This window comes from Pan paniscus, chromosome 17, assembly GCF_029289425.2.
Source record: "Pan paniscus chromosome 17, NHGRI_mPanPan1-v2.0_pri, whole genome shotgun sequence".
NCBI lineage: Eukaryota > Metazoa > Chordata > Mammalia > Primates > Hominidae > Pan > Pan paniscus.
Window position 1 is genome coordinate 35,881,745 of NC_073266.2, and position 16,749 is coordinate 35,898,493.

At 36.4% G+C, this 16,749-nt stretch overlaps 1 protein-coding gene and 1 non-coding gene across 3 annotated transcripts in view; one reads left to right on the forward strand and one right to left on the reverse strand.

Annotated features, from left to right (window-relative positions):
- METTL4 (methyltransferase 4, N6-adenosine) overlaps positions 1 to 16,749 on the forward strand; it is a 33,881-nt gene that overhangs the window by 7,311 nt on the left and 9,821 nt on the right. For both annotated transcript variants that reach the window (XM_003817885.4, XM_034943533.3), the window contains exons 3-6: positions 526 to 588; positions 9,344 to 9,713; positions 11,622 to 11,691; positions 16,556 to 16,730. In XM_003817885.4, coding sequence (XP_003817933.2) covers positions 526 to 588; positions 9,344 to 9,713; positions 11,622 to 11,691; positions 16,556 to 16,730 — 678 coding nt within the window. The remainder of the gene's footprint in view (positions 1 to 525; positions 589 to 9,343; positions 9,714 to 11,621; positions 11,692 to 16,555; positions 16,731 to 16,749) is intronic.
- On the reverse strand, positions 8,887 to 9,021 carry LOC112437824 (small nucleolar RNA U109). The gene has a single exon (XR_003026332.1). It is a non-coding gene; the product is annotated as a small nucleolar RNA U109 (small nucleolar RNA).

The window sequence follows — 16,749 nt, forward strand, 5'->3', positions numbered from 1 at the left end:
ATCATGTGGAACTAGTTCTTTTTTTTTTTTTTTTTTTTTTTTGAGACAGAGTCTCGCACACCATTCTCCTGCCTCAGCCTCCCAAGTAGCTGGGACTACAGGCGCCCGCCACCATGCCTGGCTAATTTTTTTTTTTTGTATTTTTAGTAGAGATGGGGTTTCACCATGTTAGCCGGGATGGTCTGGATCTCCTGACCTCGTGATCCGCCCGCCTTGGCCTCCCAAAGTGCTGGGATTACAGGCGTGAGCCACCGTGCCCGGCCAGAACTAGTTCTTATTAATAGCAGATAAAGCTGAGGTGACCTTTTACAATCCATTTTGTTTATGTTGTTGTTTTTAATTTACTTTGGGAAAGCTTACCTCCTCACTCCATACCCTTTGCATTGATTTTGACCTCAGTAGACAATTACTACTATTAATTATTAATTATTATTAGACAGATATAAGACATAAATAATGTTATAATGAAAAAGCAAAATATTAATGGCAAAATAACTTTTCCCCTGTAATTGATCTACCCTTTAGAAGCGTAAAAGATGTGTTGTTTTCAATCAAGGTGAATTGGATGCTATGGAATACCATACAAAGGTAAGTGTAAAATGTTCATTGATCACATTGGAAGATTAATGTGAAGTAGTAGAAAATAAATGGACAACATAAATAAGGATTTTTTTTCAAAATCAAGCAATCATTTTGATCAGGCTTAGCACTTAATATATTTATTGTTAATTTTATAGTAATGAACAGTTTAAACCAGTTTTGTCTTTTTTTTGTTTTTTTTTTTGAGACAGAGTCTCATTCTGTTGCCCAGGCTGGAGTGGAGTGGTAGTGGTGTGATCTCAGCTCACTGTAGCCTCTGCCTCCCGGGTTCAAGCAATCTCATGCTTTGGCCTCTTCTGAGTAGCTGGGATTATAGGCGTGTGCCACCATGCCCTGCTAATTTTTTGTATTTTTAGTAGAGATGGTGTTTCACCATGTTGGCCAGGCTGGTCTCAAACTCCTGAGCTCTGGCCATCCGCCAGCCTCAGCCTCCCAAAGTGCTAGGATTTTACAGGAGTGAGCGACTGCATCCAGCCTAAACCAGTTTTTATTGAAACTTCATGTACTTCTATTAGTTTAAATATTTAACAAAGTAAACTTATGCTATATTGGTTAAGTTTAGAGATTTAGAGATTATGAAATCCTATTGTCTAGATAAAACAATATATTAAGATAGTGGCAGAAGAGAGCATGAGTAATGTGAAGGATATGTTTCTAGAACATAGTGATAAATGAGATCAGAGAGTTAAAGAAATGAGAAGAAACAGAATGAACACAAATATTTTAAGCTTAATTTTTTTTTTCCATGGAGCACCTTTGAAATGGCAAAATTCAGTCTGGAATTCAGTCTTGTTGAATTAATGTGATGGTAGAACCCTGGGTTTTTTTCCCTTTCTTTCTTGTTGTAGTAGAATATACATAAATTTTTCCATTTTTAACCATTTTTAGGTGTAAAATTCTGTGGCATTAAATACATTCACAGTGTTGTACCACACCACTGCTGTTCATCTCTAGTACTTTTTCATCATCCCAAACTGGAACTCTACCATTGTTTAATAACTCCCCATCCCCACTGTCCCCCAGCTGCTGGTATCCTTTATTCTACTCACTGTGTCTGTGAATTTGCCTATGGTAGATATTTCATATAAGTGGAATCACACAATGTTTATCTTTTTGTATCTGGCTCATTTCACTTAGTATAATGTCTTCAAGGTTCATCCATGTTGTAGCATTTATCAGAATTTCCTTTTTAAGGGTGAATAATATTTCATTGTTTGTATATACTACATTTTGTTTATTCATTTATTTGTTCATGGTCATTTGGGTTGTTTCCACATTTTGGCTATTATGAATAATGTTTCTGTGAACATTGGTGTACAAGTATCTGTTTGAGACCCTGCTTTTTTTAGGTATATACCCAGAAGTGGAATTGTTGGATTAGCTTTTATGTTTAACTTTCATTTTTTCTTTTGAGGCAGGGTCTCACCGTGTTGCCCAGGTTGGAGTGCAGTGGTGCAGTCATGGCTCACCGTGGCTTTGAACTCTTGGGCTCAAGTGATCCTCTTGCCTCAGCCTCCTGAGTAGATGGGACTACAGGCATGTGCCACCACGCTCAGCTAATTTTTTATTTTTTTGTAGAGATAAGGTCTTACTATGTTGCCCAGGCTGGTCTTGAACTCCTCGGCTCAAGCAGTCCTCCTGCCTTGGCCTCCCAAAGTGCTGGGAATACAGACAAGAGCCACTGTATGCAGCCCCTGCCCCCCTTTTTTTTAATCATAGCCATTTTGACGGATATAAAGTGGTATCTTATTGTGGTTTTCGTAAACACATTGGGTTTTAAATGTTCTGAAGACAGCTGAATACACAAATGTTAAATCCCTCAATATGAGCAGTTTATCTGTTAATTTTGGAAATACACCTATTTTCTGGAAATGACACTTGCAAGGTTAACTGCAGAAATACCAGGAAAATCCAGGGTATTTATATCTATAAAAAAATTAATAAGATTTACTTTCACTTTAAAGTTTACATGAAATTAGAGAATAGAATTTCTTGAATTCATGTATATTCTAATTGCTACATACTTGTATTAATCATAAATACAAATTATGAAATGTGCTGCAGAATGGGATCAAACTCTTAAAAAGTAGTAGGACAGAATATTTGCTGAATCAGATTTAGAGGTTTCACTATCCGGTAGTGCCAGTCCTGCCCATCCCCATCCTTTTCTCATCACTCCTCTTTTTAATAAATTTGTTTTCTTTCCCCATATAAATTTTAGGATCAATGATAACATCTAGTTAGAAAACCTATTGCCATTTTTATGGCATCAAGTTAAATTTCTAAATTAAATTAGGGCAGTGTTGACATCTTTAAGATGTTGGTGATTCCACCCCAAAACATGAATGTATTTTTCCATTTGTTCACGTTTTGTTTTGTCGTTGTGTAAAATTTTCTTTATAAAGGCCTTGCAGGTTTCTTGTTAAGTTGTAGTAATTTTTTGTTGTTGTATCTCTTGGATTTTCCAGATATATAACTCTTTCAAATAGTAGTAATTTTACTTATACCTTTCCAATTATCATGTTTCCGATTTCTTCTCTAATTCTGTAGGGTGGAAATTATAATACAATATTAAAGAATATTTGTGTGCATAATAAATATAAGTAATATATGTGAGCATAGTTACTTTGTCTTGTCCTTGACAAGGGGGATAATTTCATCATTAAGCATAATACTGGGTTTCAACTGAGTTGGAAATAACATGTTAGGCATATATGGAGATTGAACAGATTTTTTTTTTCTTTTTAAAAAATTTTTTTCCGTGAACCTATTGATCCTATTGAAGGAGACCGAATAGATTTTTCCTATGATTCTTCCTCAATTAACCATCCTTGCATTTGCAGAATATATTCCAAATGATCATGATGTTACTATTTTTAAAATGTTCTACTGGATTTTTTTTTTGTGTGACAGAGTCTCGCTCTGTCGCCCAGGCTGGAGTGCAGTGGCGCATCTCCGCTCACTGCAAACTCTGCCTCCGGGGTTCATGCCATTCTCTTGCCTCAGCCTCCCGAGTAGCTGGGACTACAGGCGCCCGCCACTACGCCCAGCTAATTTTTTGTATGTTTTTAGTAGAGACGGGGTTTCACCGTGTTAGCCAGGATGGTCTCAATCTCCTGACCTCGTGATCTGCCCGCCTCGGCCTCCCGAAGTGCTGGAATTACAGGCGTGAGCCACCGCGCCCGGCCTCTTCTGGATTTTATTTGCTAATGTTTTATTTGGGACAGTCATAAGAGAGATTGGTCTGATATATTTACTTCTTCGGCCTTATATATAATTATATATGTAAATATGTAGGATGTTTGCATGCTGGAGAACTTATTAGCCCTCTCGTGTTGGAAGCTAGAAGTTTTCCTCCTTTTTACTTTCCAATTTTCTGGAGCAATAGAAAAATAATTGGGATAATTTGTTCTTTAAAAGTTTGATAAAGTTTGATAGAACCCCCACTTTGTAACCATCTCAGTGTGTTGCTTTTTGTGGTGGATACTTTTTTGGCAACTTTACTTTTTTCCTCTTTTCTTTTTTCTTTATTTATTGATAGAAGAATTTAATGGTGAGACTTTTTCTCTGGGGACAGCTTTAGCAACATCATGTAAGTTCCGATGTGTTGTGTTTTAATTGTCATGGGGGAAGGTTTTTAGTAACAAAATCAGGTTTTTTAATAGAGAACAGGATTTTCAGGTTTTCTGTTTCTGTTGATGTCAGTTTTCACAAGTTTTATTTTCTAAGAAATGTGTTAATTTCAGGCTGGACATGGTGGTTCATGCCTGTAATCACAGCACTATGGGGAGGCCGAGGTGGGCAGATCACTTGGTGTTAGGAATTGGAGACCAGTCTGGCCAACATGGTGAAATCCCATCTCTACTAAAAATATAAAAAAATTAGCCAGGTGTGGTGGTGGGCACCTATAACCCCAGCTACTCGGGATGCTGAGGGAGGAGAATTGTTGGAACCTGGGAGGTGGAGGTTGCAGTGAGCCGAGATCATGCCACTCCATTCTAGCCTGGGTGACAGAGAGACTCCCTCTCAAAAAAATAAAAAACAAAAAACAGAAATATGTTCATTTCATCCTAGTTGTCAAATTTGTTAGCATGAAGTCATGTTATCTTATGCTTTCTTTTAATGTCTGTAGGATCTGTGGTGATAATAACTTTTTCATTGCTTTTATTAGTAATTTGTGGTTTTTTTAAATAGGTAAAATATACGTATCATAAAATTTACTGTTTTAACCATTTTTAGATGTACAATTTAGTGGCACTGAGTACATTCAGAGTGTCATGCCATCATTACCGCATCCAAACTGAAACTACACATTAAATAGTAACTCCCCACTACCCCTTCCCCTGCTACCTGGTAACTAGTATTCTACTTTCCGTCTCTGTGAATTTGCCTATACCTCATATAAGTTAAATCACATAATACTTGTCCTTTTGCATCTGGCTTATTTCACTGTGTCTTCAAGGTTCATCCATGTAGCATATATCAGAATTTCTTTCCTTTTTAAGGCTGAAAAATATTCCATTTTATGTAAATATTACATTTTGCTTATCCATTTGTTTATGGACTTTTGCGTAGTTTCTACCTTTTGGCTGTTGTGAATAATGCTTCTCTGAAGACAGGTGTACAAATATCTATTCCAGTTCTTGCTTTTAGTTCTTTTGGATATATACCCAGAAGTGGAATTGCTGGATTTTATCGTAATTCTGTGATTAATTTTTGGAGGAAGCACCATACTGCCTTCCACAGTGGTTCTATCATTTTACATTCCTACCAGCAATACCCAAGGGCTCCAGTTTCTCCACATTCTTGCCAACACTTTTGTTTTTGATAATAGCTATCCTAGTAGGTGTGGAGTAGTATCTCATTGTGGTGTTGATTTGTATTTACCTAATGGTTAGTAATGTCGAGCATCTTTTTATGTGCTTGTTGGCCATTTGTATATTTTCTTGAGAGAAATGTCTGTTTGTATCCTTTGTTCATCTTCTGGGCTGTTTGTTTTTTTTCTTGTTGAGTTTTAGAAGTTCTTTATATATTCTGGATATTAACCCCCTATCAGATATATGATTTACAAATATTCAAAGAACAAGCTTTTAATTTAGTTAATTTTCCTTACTGTCTCTGTGTTTTCCATTTTATTGACTTCTGTTTTTTTTTTTTTATTATTTCTTTTGGTTTACTTTGCTCTTCTTTTTCTAACTTTTTTAATTTTTAATTTTCTTGGGTATTTTCTTAAAGTGGAATGTTATGTCGGTTAACTTACATCTTTTTTTCTTTTCTAACTTAAGCACTTAAAGCTGTAAGTTTCCCTCTAAATCACTGCTTTGGTTGCCTTCCACGTATTTTGATATTTGTATTTTCATTTTGATTCAATAAAAAGTTATTTTCTGATTTTCCTTATTATTTCATCTTTGACTATATGAATTATTTAGAAGTGTTCTATTTCATTTCCAGATAATGAGTTTATCTCAGTGTCTTGTTCTTGATTTCTAACTTAAATCCAATGGGGTATAGAACATACGCTTGGGATTTCGGTCCTTTTACATTTCTAGAACCTTGTTTTATGGCCCAGCATACGAGTTATCTTTGTGCCTGTATTATATGCTTTTGGGAAGAATATGTATTGTCTATACATATTCTTTCCAAAAATTGTTAGATGCAGTGTTCTATGAATGTCAGATGCAGTGTTAGAGGCAGTGTTCTATGAATGTCAGATAAAGTTAGTTGATAGTGTTTTTCAGAACTTCTGTGTCTTTAGAGATTTTTGCATTAATTTCTCGCTTGCTGGGTAGATTTTTTTGGGTTGGTTTAGAATAGTGTTTAGGGCTAATTATGCCCCTATACTGATGCAAGATCCGTCTAATTACCCAGTACCCCTGTCAAGAACTGTGAAGTGTCTGAAATTTTACCCTATTTGGAAGCTAACAAATTAGCTTGCCTTAGTTTCATGGATGCTAGCAGAAGATAGGAGACTCCTAGGTCAGGGACAAAGGATTTTACTGCTCCTGGCACAGCATGTGCTTTATGCTCACAGGCTCCCTTTGCACCCCATGTCACATGAGGACAATGGCAATCAACATAGTTAGATGCTGTGCATGCAGTGGGTTTCCTATGCATGCAGCAATTCTTTGATTCACAGCTAAGGATCCCAAGCTTAGGGAACTCTCATCTTTTAAGTGGGTTGCAAACAAACCTGTCTGACCTTTTGCCCCAGAGGGAGACTTTATTAACCTGGACAGCATGCAAGTCTATCCTCTGCCTTGGGGAGACACTACTCCATCTTCCATGTTGTATACATATCCTTGGAAATTTTTTCTGGAACAAAAGCTGTCAGTGCCTCTGCTCAGAGACTCAGGATGAATTGTCTCCCAGTTGCCCTGTGAATCATGAGGTGTTCCCATCTGAGTGGTGGAAACAGGCACTATTCTTGGCCCTAGGGAGCATCAGATACTTTTTTTATTTTTATTTTTTAAATTTTTGGGGTACTCATTTTCCCAGCTTCTGATAGTTCCTTCACACACTTGTACTGATCAGTACATAGGTAAATTTCTCTAGTGTGCCTACCTGCAGATTTCCTGAGTTCTCTCTCTGTGGAGCCCTTTCCTCTCTGATATTCTGTCCTGTGAACTGTTAACTGTACTCTCAGTTCCGTCTCCTCAACTCAGGGATTCTTCCAGGCTCTGCTCAGATTCTTCCTTTCTATGGCCTGGAAGCTCTCTCCAGGCAATTTGCTGGGGCTATCGATTTCTTTCCCATTGCTTAGGACTACTGTCCTTCCTTGCCTAATGTTTTAAAAGCTCTTGCTACTGTTTCTCTTTGTTGTTCCAGCCAGTGGAAGTCTCTCGCTGCTTTGAACATTTCTCTTTATCACTGTTTCTTTTAGCAATTTGATTAGGATGTTACATAGTGCGGATTCCTCCTCCTCCTCTTCTTCCTCCTCCCCTGACCCCCACCTCCTCCTCATCCTCTTCAGCAAATTTGGAAATTTTCAGCCATTATTTCCTCAAATACTTTTTCTGTCTTCATTTTGGACACATTTGGTCCTTTTTTTATGTCTCTATGTCACTTCTTAATATGCTCATTTTTTCCTTTACATCTTTGATCATATGAATATAGTATAAATACCTTAATATCACTTTTTACTTTTATTCCCAATATATTTATTTGGACTGCAAGTAAACCTACCTAACCTTTTCTACTAATTTTATCATCTGTATCATTCCTATGTTTCCATTTGGTGATTTTTTCCTTTTATAATAAATTTTTCTGCTTCTTTACATTCCTGATAATTTTAAATTTTTTGTAAGATGTTTCTACGTTAGCTTTTTGGGTAGTTCATATTTTCATATTCGTTTAAATATTCTTGAGCTTTATTCTCAGAAAAAGTTTCTTTGCAACTGGTTGATCTTTCTGAGACTCTCTTTAAGCTCATTTAGTTATGATCAGAGCAGACTTTGGTCTAGAGCTATTTTTTTTTTCCCAATTGCCGAGGCAATGCCCTTGTGAATTGTCTGCCTGATATTCTGTGAGTTATGAGGTTTTCCATTTTGGCATTGGGGAGCACTAACTATTCTCAGCCCTGGGTGAGCCCTGAGGATTGTTTCCTCGGGTCATTTCATCTGGTTCTTCCTTCCTTGCCTTTGGTAGTTTCATCCCATGCATGTGTTGATCGTGACTCAGCTGGAATTCTGGGCAGATCCCCTGCAGCTCTTAGGAGCTCTGTCTATGCTGTCTCCTCTCTGGCACCTTCCTTGGCCTTTCTAGACTCCAAGCTCCATCTCCTTAACTCAGAGAGACTATTGGACTCTGCATGTGTCTTCCCTGTGCCTGGGAACTTTCTGAAGGCAGTAAGCTGGAGCGGTCCTTTGTTTTTGCTGTTTAGGGACCACTGTTCTACACTGCATGGCATCTGAAGTCTGAAAGCCTTTTTTTTTTTTTAAACATACCAACCATCCAACCAACCAACCAACCAACCAAACAAACAAACAAACATATTTTGTGCATTTAAAAAAAGTAATTTCAGATGAAAGGGTAAATCTGATCCATGATACTCCATCTTGTCCAGAAGGGGAACTTGGGTTTTATTTTTTATAATTATTTTAGTTGTATTTTTATAAAACTTTGTTTATATGTTTGTTTTATAGAGTTATGTTTTTCTTTATAATTCAAGCTATGTTTTGTGAAAGAAAAGGTATGTTTATTTTAAAATTAGATAACCAGAGAAATCTAAGATTAAGTGTTGTGATTTAAACTTAATTCTCCCTATAGATGATGATGATGATTTTTTTCTTATATAGGAGTAATATGCTACCACTCAACCTCTATTGAAAGGTTGGCAGCCCTGAGACCTCCTTTTATAATTTAGCATGTTATGGATGTATTTCTCCTCCCAAAGGAATGAAGAGCAGATACTTCCTCATGCAATCCCTATAGATTAGAAATCCCATTTTCTTCTAGAAACATTCAGATTATCAAATTTACCTTATACATGTTTGAGGATATATTTTCTTACATGTATTGTTTGGTTATTTAGTTGTCGGTGAATTTGTGAGGGTTGTTTCACTCTGCAGTTGGGAAACAGCAGTTCAAAGGCGTGCTCGCACATTCTTTTCATTGTAGTACAGAATTATTTTACTGTAAGTGTTAAGGATTTTGATTTCAGTTTATAAACTCAGATATTCAAAGCACAGTCAATGTTCTTTTTTAATGTCAACGTTCTTTTAATGTACTTAAAATTCTCTTACAGATCAGGGAGCTGATTTTGGATGGATCTTTACAATTAATCCAGGAAGGTCTCAAAAGTGGTTTTCTTTATCCACTTTTTGAAAAACAGGACAAGGGTAGTAAGCCCATTACTTTACCACTTGACACCTGCAATTTGTCAGAATTATGTGAAATGGCAAAGCATTTGCCTTCTCTGAATGAAATGGAACATCAGACATTACAATTGGTGGAAGAGGATACATCTGTTACAGAACAGGATTTATTTTTGCGAGTTGTTGAAAACAACTCTAGCCTTACAAAAGTGATTACTTTAATGGGACAGAAATACCTGCTACCACCGAAAAGCAGTTTTCTTTTATCTGACATTTCTTGTATGCAACCACTTCTAAACTGTAAGTAATTATTGTGTTTGTTATTAGAAAAAGATAATTTTTCCGTGGGCTGAAAAGTTAAGAGCTAGTCTGAAATTTGAAGATGGGTCAGCATTTATGAGGATAGGGTAGACACTTTTCCTTGGGTTATTTGTCTCTTAGGTTTAATTTTAAGGTGCTGACTTTTGCTTTTTTTAAACAAATAAATATTGTGAATAAAGAGTCAAAAGCTAATTTCTAAGAGAACAAATATAGTTACTTCTCTGTACTTAGGAATTTGGTATGCAGTTGTGTTTAACCAAATCACTTTTTTTTTTTTAACTTTTTTTCATAGCAAAGTAGAAACACTTCAGTTATGAATATCAATTCCCACATCATTCCTAGCCTTGTATAAAGGATACCATTTAGGCTAGTGTTCAAGCTCATTGTCTAAAATATCTTGAAACATTTTCCTGTACAAAGTTAAAAAATTTAAATATTGAAGTCCGCAGTCACACAGACCTGTATTTGACTTTAGATTCTGAAGCTTATTTAACTGTGAGTCTTTGGGATATTCATTTCACAAAACCGAGCCCCAGTCTCCAGTCTATAAAATGGACATGATAATACCTGCTGCTTAGGGTCATTTTGAGGTATATTGATCAGATTGAATTTAATGTGCTGTTTATTGTTATTTGGACATTTTATAGCAAAATTTTAAGTTATTGAGCAACTACAACACAACTTACTAATGAAAAGCTTCTTTTAATTGCTATCAAGCCATCTTACACTTGAGTGGTTATCCATGTAGCAGTGCCATAAATTCTTCAGAGTAAATGACAGGATAACAAATTAATGAGAAAACCATGCTATGCATGAACATTTTTTCTCTTCTTTTTGATCTTTGTTACTCTAATAGCTTAAAAAGTGTCACTTCTTTATTTTAATTTGCATTCTTTTGATTACTTATGAGATTGTACACATTTACAAAAATATACCTATGTTTATAAAAGGGGGAGAAAGGACAGCTCTTCCTTACAGTAAAATTCCAGTTAATAAATGAATGGAATGATGGATCTAGAGAATTTCCATCTGACAAACACCATAATAATTGGATGTCAAAATAGTGGATGAAAAGATGAGACAGGATATTTTCATGGTCTTAAAGTATCTCCTCCCAAGATACTTGTTAATTACAAGGGAAAAACTGGTGAAACTCAGCAGACAACACTTTAACCAAAGACTCTTTAACATCCTTTATCTCCTGATATGTTGCACTGATAGGGCATAGCAGGCATTACTTTGGTGGTCCTCTTGCAAAAAATAAGTAATCTAAATTTAATCATGAGAAAATACTAGACCCAGATTGAGGGACATCCTATAAAATAATTGGTAGCCTTTAAAAGTTTCAAAATCATGAAAGACGAAGAAAGACCAAGGAACTTTTCCAGGTTGGAGGAGAGTTAGGAGGGATGGCAGCTAAATGCAATGTTTGATCCTGGCTTTGATCCTGGGTCAGAAAAAGTACATTAGTAAATAATTGGAGAAGTTTTATTATGGCCAATAAGTCACTTGTAAAGGCTGAAATTATTTTAAAATAAAAAGTAAAAAAAAGACCTAGATTTCTTAGAACTATATTAATATGGCTGACAAGACGCATAGGGAATTCACAGATCATTAGTGTTCAGCTTACTGAGCTGTAGTCATCTGCAGATAGTCTCTGCAAAAATTGCAATAGGTAACATTATGATACAATTCTAGAGGTAAAGGAAACATCTAATATTTAATGATAAATTACTCTGTTTGAATAAATGCTATATACAGATCCTTTTGGTGCATTCCATTATATTCGTGTCCATAGTGAAATCACTTGAGTTTTGAAGAACATGTTTAGTTTTTAAAGTGATCACATAGAGAAGGTATTTTCTGAAATTGTATCTTTGTTTTCAGATAGGAAAACATTTGATGTAATTGTGATAGATCCACCATGGCAGAACAAATCAGTTAAAAGAAGTAATAGGTAAGTGGAAATGAAAGCATTTGCTTTCTAAAAAAACTGTAGTCCTTTGTACATTATAGTTTAATATACTATTGGCATTACTTTATGATATAGATTATCTGAAACTACTAAAATGCTTTCAATAGTTTTAACAGCTTAATTTCCTTAACTAGTTAATTCTCTTGAACTGTAACTATATATAAGTGTAAGAATGTCAAAAGTAGTGCATTTATTAATGCCAGAAGCAGTTCAGGGCTGTTTCTGTTAACACCAAAGGACAACATATTTGTCTTCTTTGATATCGAATTCTAAAGTTTAGAAATATGTGCCAAGATATTTCTAGTTTTTCTTAATGAAGTGTTATGAATGAATTTGTCTAATTCATTCTTAAATTTGTTTTTAATTTTTTAGTTTATGTTACTTCTTACGGCGATAAGTTATTTACTAAGATGATATTTCCTTTCAATAGCATTAAACATTTTTTTCCTTTCAATTCTTTATTTTATTTTATTTTATTTTATTTTATTTTGAGATGGAGTCTCACTCTGTTGCCAGGCTGGAGTGCAGTGGCGTGATCTTGGCTTACTGGAACCTCTGCCTCCCGGATTCAAGTGATTCTTCTTCCTCAGCCTCCCGAGTAGCTGAGAGTACAGGCGCACGCCACCATGCCCAGCTAATTTTTGTATTTTTGGTAGAGACGGGGTTTCACCATATTGGCCAGGCTGGTCTCGAACTCCTGACCTCATGATCTGTCTGCCTCGGCCTCCCAAAGTGCTGGGATTACAGACGTGAGCCACCGTGCCTGGTCTTTTCCTTTTAATTCTAATGAATGTCTTCAGTTACATTGTCTCTCACTTTTCGGTTTTCTAGACTAAAAAATTCCAATTTCCTTGACTTAAACTTCATATGAAATTTCTTCTTCTCCACAGTGATCCTCACCTTTCTTATGCTTCTTGTTTATGAGCTGTGCCAGTAGGATTTGTTTCTTTTCTTTCCTTTTTCTTCTTCGTCTTCTTTTTTTTTTATTTTGAGATAGGGTCTCACTCTGTTGCCCAGGCTGGAATGCAGTGGTGCAATCACAGCTCACTGCAGCCTCAAACTTCTGGTTCAGATGTGCCTGCTGCCTAAGCCTCCTGAGTAGCTGGGACTACAGGTGTATGCCACTACACTCAGCTATTTAAACATTTTTTTTGTAGAGACAATGTCTTGCTATGTTGCCCAGGTTGAACCCCTAGTCTCAAGTGATCCTCCTGCCTCAGCCTCCATAGTGCTGAGATTACAAGTGTGAGCCATCATGCCTGGCCAGATTTGTTTCTTTTAAAGTTGCAAGAGTCATACAAAGAATTCATGTATCTGTTTTCTGTGTGTGTAGATATCTATATCTTTATATACTTTTTTTGTGAGTTACTTGAGAATGAATTAATTAAGAGAAAGGGTAAGTTAGCCTTGAATATTTCAGTATGTATTTCCTAAAAACAAAGATAATTGTTTTACATAATGTAATTATCAAAATAGGTAATCAACATTGATATAATATTCTTATTGATTTGGCACTATTATGTACAGACATTATTCAGGCTACACTGATTGTCCCAGGAATGTTCTTTGTAGCAAATAAAAGTCTGGATTATACATGTTCAGTTGTCATACTTCTTCAGTATCTTTTGAGTCTCTTTCTTTGACTGATTTTAATTTGTATCCTTACCCCTGAGAAATTGTAACTATGAATATAAAAGCTTTCAGTAAGTTTTGTTAGTTTAGCAAATTTTTGATCCTATGGGTGGCTTTGGAAACTACCTTAACTTGCAGTTGGTTTTAGAAGTGAGGTGTCTTCTGGACTGCGACTTCAGACTTTGCAGTTTGGCTAACTCTGGGTGATGTATTTTTATTAATAGTTCTCTTGGATGTGTACCTAGAAGTGGAATTACTACACCATGTAATTCTATCTTTAAATTTTTGAGGAGCTATCAAACTAATTTCTACAGTGCCTGCACCATTTTATATTCCCACTGGCAATGAGGGGTCTAGTTTTTCCACATTCTCGCCATTTTCTTTCTGTTTTTTTTTGCATACTTTCCATTGTATCACATAAATATGCATATTTTAGAATTTGCTCAGTAATTTCTATGAAATTAGAGCTAGAAGAGGCGATATGAATATTTCCTCTTTCTCCACACAAATCAACCCAATTAAATTAAGGCAATCAAGGAATCTGCAGTTATTGAAACCATGTACTTTCAAATTTTTGACCTGACATTCTTCATACTGTAGCAAAATTAGTTCTTTCATCACTTCGATTATGAGAAATACTAGTCTGCGGGAAGAGCACTTGTTTAGATGGCAGGAAACTTGGGTGCTTGAGATCTGAATTCTTTTGCTTATTTATTTATTTATTTTTATTTTATTTTATTTTTTTTGAGACAGAGTTTCGCTGTTGTCACCCAGGCTGGAGTGCAATGGTATGATCTCGGCTCATTGCAACCTTCACCTCCTGGGTTCAGGTGATTCTTCTGCCTTAGCCTCCTGAGTAGCTGGGATTACAGGTGTCTGCCACCACACCCGGCTAATTTTTGTATTTTTTTTGTATTTTTTTTTTTTTTTAGTAGAGATGGGGTTTCACTATGTTGGCCAGGCTAGTCTCAAACTTCTGTCCTCAGGTGATACACTTGCCTCGGCCTCCCAAAGTGTTGGGATTACAGACATAAGCCACCACACCCAGCCCTATGTGTTTTAAGAAATACTTATTGATTGTCCCTGACATACAGTTGTCACATGCTAGAGCTGGATTCCAGTGTTTGTTGCATTTGGCCATTAGGAAGTCATTTACTTTTTTCAGAGTAGGCATAGTGGTAAAAGTCTCATTGGAGTCAACTAAAGAATAAAATAAAGGAGATAAAGTAGGATTTGCATACAAGTCCTTAGCTTAGTTGTAGATGGAAGGTGATGGAATTGAGGGAATTTCTCTTCTGTATTCTCTGTCCTCTTCTTTCTCCTCTCCTCCCCTCCACACCTTTTCCTCTCCTCTTCTTACTCTCTCCTCCCTCTCTCCTCCTTTTCTCGTCTTCTTTTCAAATGAGATAGGATAATCATATTTGTAGGTTGATGGTAAAGAACTACTAGAGAAGTTGAAAATAAGGAGGGGATAATTGGTATTACAAGATACTAGTATATGGGAATAAGAGAATACAACCGGAGGTATAAGCTTTAATAGGTGAAATCATGCCATTTCCTTTAAGAGGAAATGTATGGAAATAGATAAGTAAAGGTATATAAAGGAGAGGGGTTAGGGTTGGGTAGTTGAGGGAGGTTGGCGGCCTTTAGTTTTACTGATGTATGAGTTAACTTTACCTGCTAAGAGAGAGTTTGGTCAAGGGATCTGAAAAGTGGTGAGGGTTTGTGGTACTTGACCAAGGATGAGTAAAAGAATTGATGAGTACTTTAAGATCCTGATAATGGATTTTATAAACTTTTAATACCCAGTTCTTCTGCATTTTCTTCATCTGATTTTCCCTATATAAACAAGTTGAATAAAATTGTGATACTGATTTAAGATTGGAGGTTTGCAGGAACTGTGAGGTTGAAGGGTAAAGGGAGGATGGGAACTGAGAGTGCTAGTGAGAAGACAATGAAACGATTGGTGGTCCACGGGGAAGAAGAGTAAGTGTAATCAGGAATAAACTGCTAGATAAGGTCAAAGAGTAGGTGAGGCATAGGATGTTATTGCCAGAGATTGATGTTTATGGTTTCAGAGAAGGAGCAAGTGTGAGTGACGACAGGGTCCAGGTTATGGCATTGGAGTGGATTATGGAAGTGGGATGAAGGCAGTTGTATTTGTTTAGGTGAAAAATAGTTGAAGTATGTACATTATATGGATTGTGCTTTGAAATTGTTCAGAATAATGGCCAGTTTTGTGTTGGTGAGGTAGTGGGATCTCAGAGCTTAAGTCCTTATTGAATATGTTGAGGATGAAATGGATTCAGTGAGGAACAGTGGAGGTTAACATAGCTGGATAGCATACCTCTCAAAGAGAACAGGGTTTTTTTTGCAAAGGTGGATGAGTTATATCCTAGAAGCAGCAATGGGGAAGCCAGGAGAATAATGACTTCTCCCCTTCCACTGAATGTTGGAGAAGGGGCCATATTCATTTGATTGAATATTGTAGAGCAAGTAGTATTTTTGCAGGACAAATTAGCCATTATACTCTATGGCCAGGAGGTACAAGATTATAGATTTTGTTTTACAAAATGAAAATATGAGGGCTTTAGAGAACCCAGTGGAATTGACTGGGAAGGCAAAAAGCAAGATGATAGATTGGGGGTTGCAAATGCAGTGGGGTGGAGATGAGGGTAGGTGAGATGATAGATGACACGGAGTCAGCATTTTGTGCAGGGTTTGAGGATTCTAGGGCTAGGAGAAGCTTCATTGGAATAGATTGGCTTTAGCATTACCAATTTTGCAACACTGATTTGGTGCCAGGTAAGGCTTGTATGGTTTGACTTAGGTTATTGAGAGACTCGTTTCAAGACTCACTGTGACAGGGCTCCTGTGTAACGTAGAGTATGGGATCTAAACAACAATATTTGCTTAATTTTGAACTGGAGAAAACATGTTGTAAATAGTAAAATTACTGAAATGTAATGCATTTAGAAGTGACTGAAAAAAAATACAGCCTGACGATTTTAAACTAGTTAAAAAAAAAGGTGATTTTTGACTTGTGTGTAATAATGTGTCCACTGGGTGTCACTGTGGCTTTATATTTTGCTACACAAATAAATAGCAGTAAGAGCTTTGCATTTGTGGAGTCTGTGTTATGCATGTCTTATCCCTGCTTAGTTTTCTTCTTTTGCAGTGAATTTTGCTCATCCTTTTTTCCGTTTATTTTTAGGTACAGTTATTTGTCACCCCTGCAAATAAAGCAAATACCTATCCCTAAATTGGCTGCTCCAAACTGTCTTCTTGTTACTTGGGTGACCAATAGACAGAAGCACCTACGTTTTATAAAGGAAGAACTTTATCCCTCTTGGTCTGTGGAGGTAGTTGCTGAGTGGCACTGGGTGAAAGTAAGTTCAGAAGTCAGCT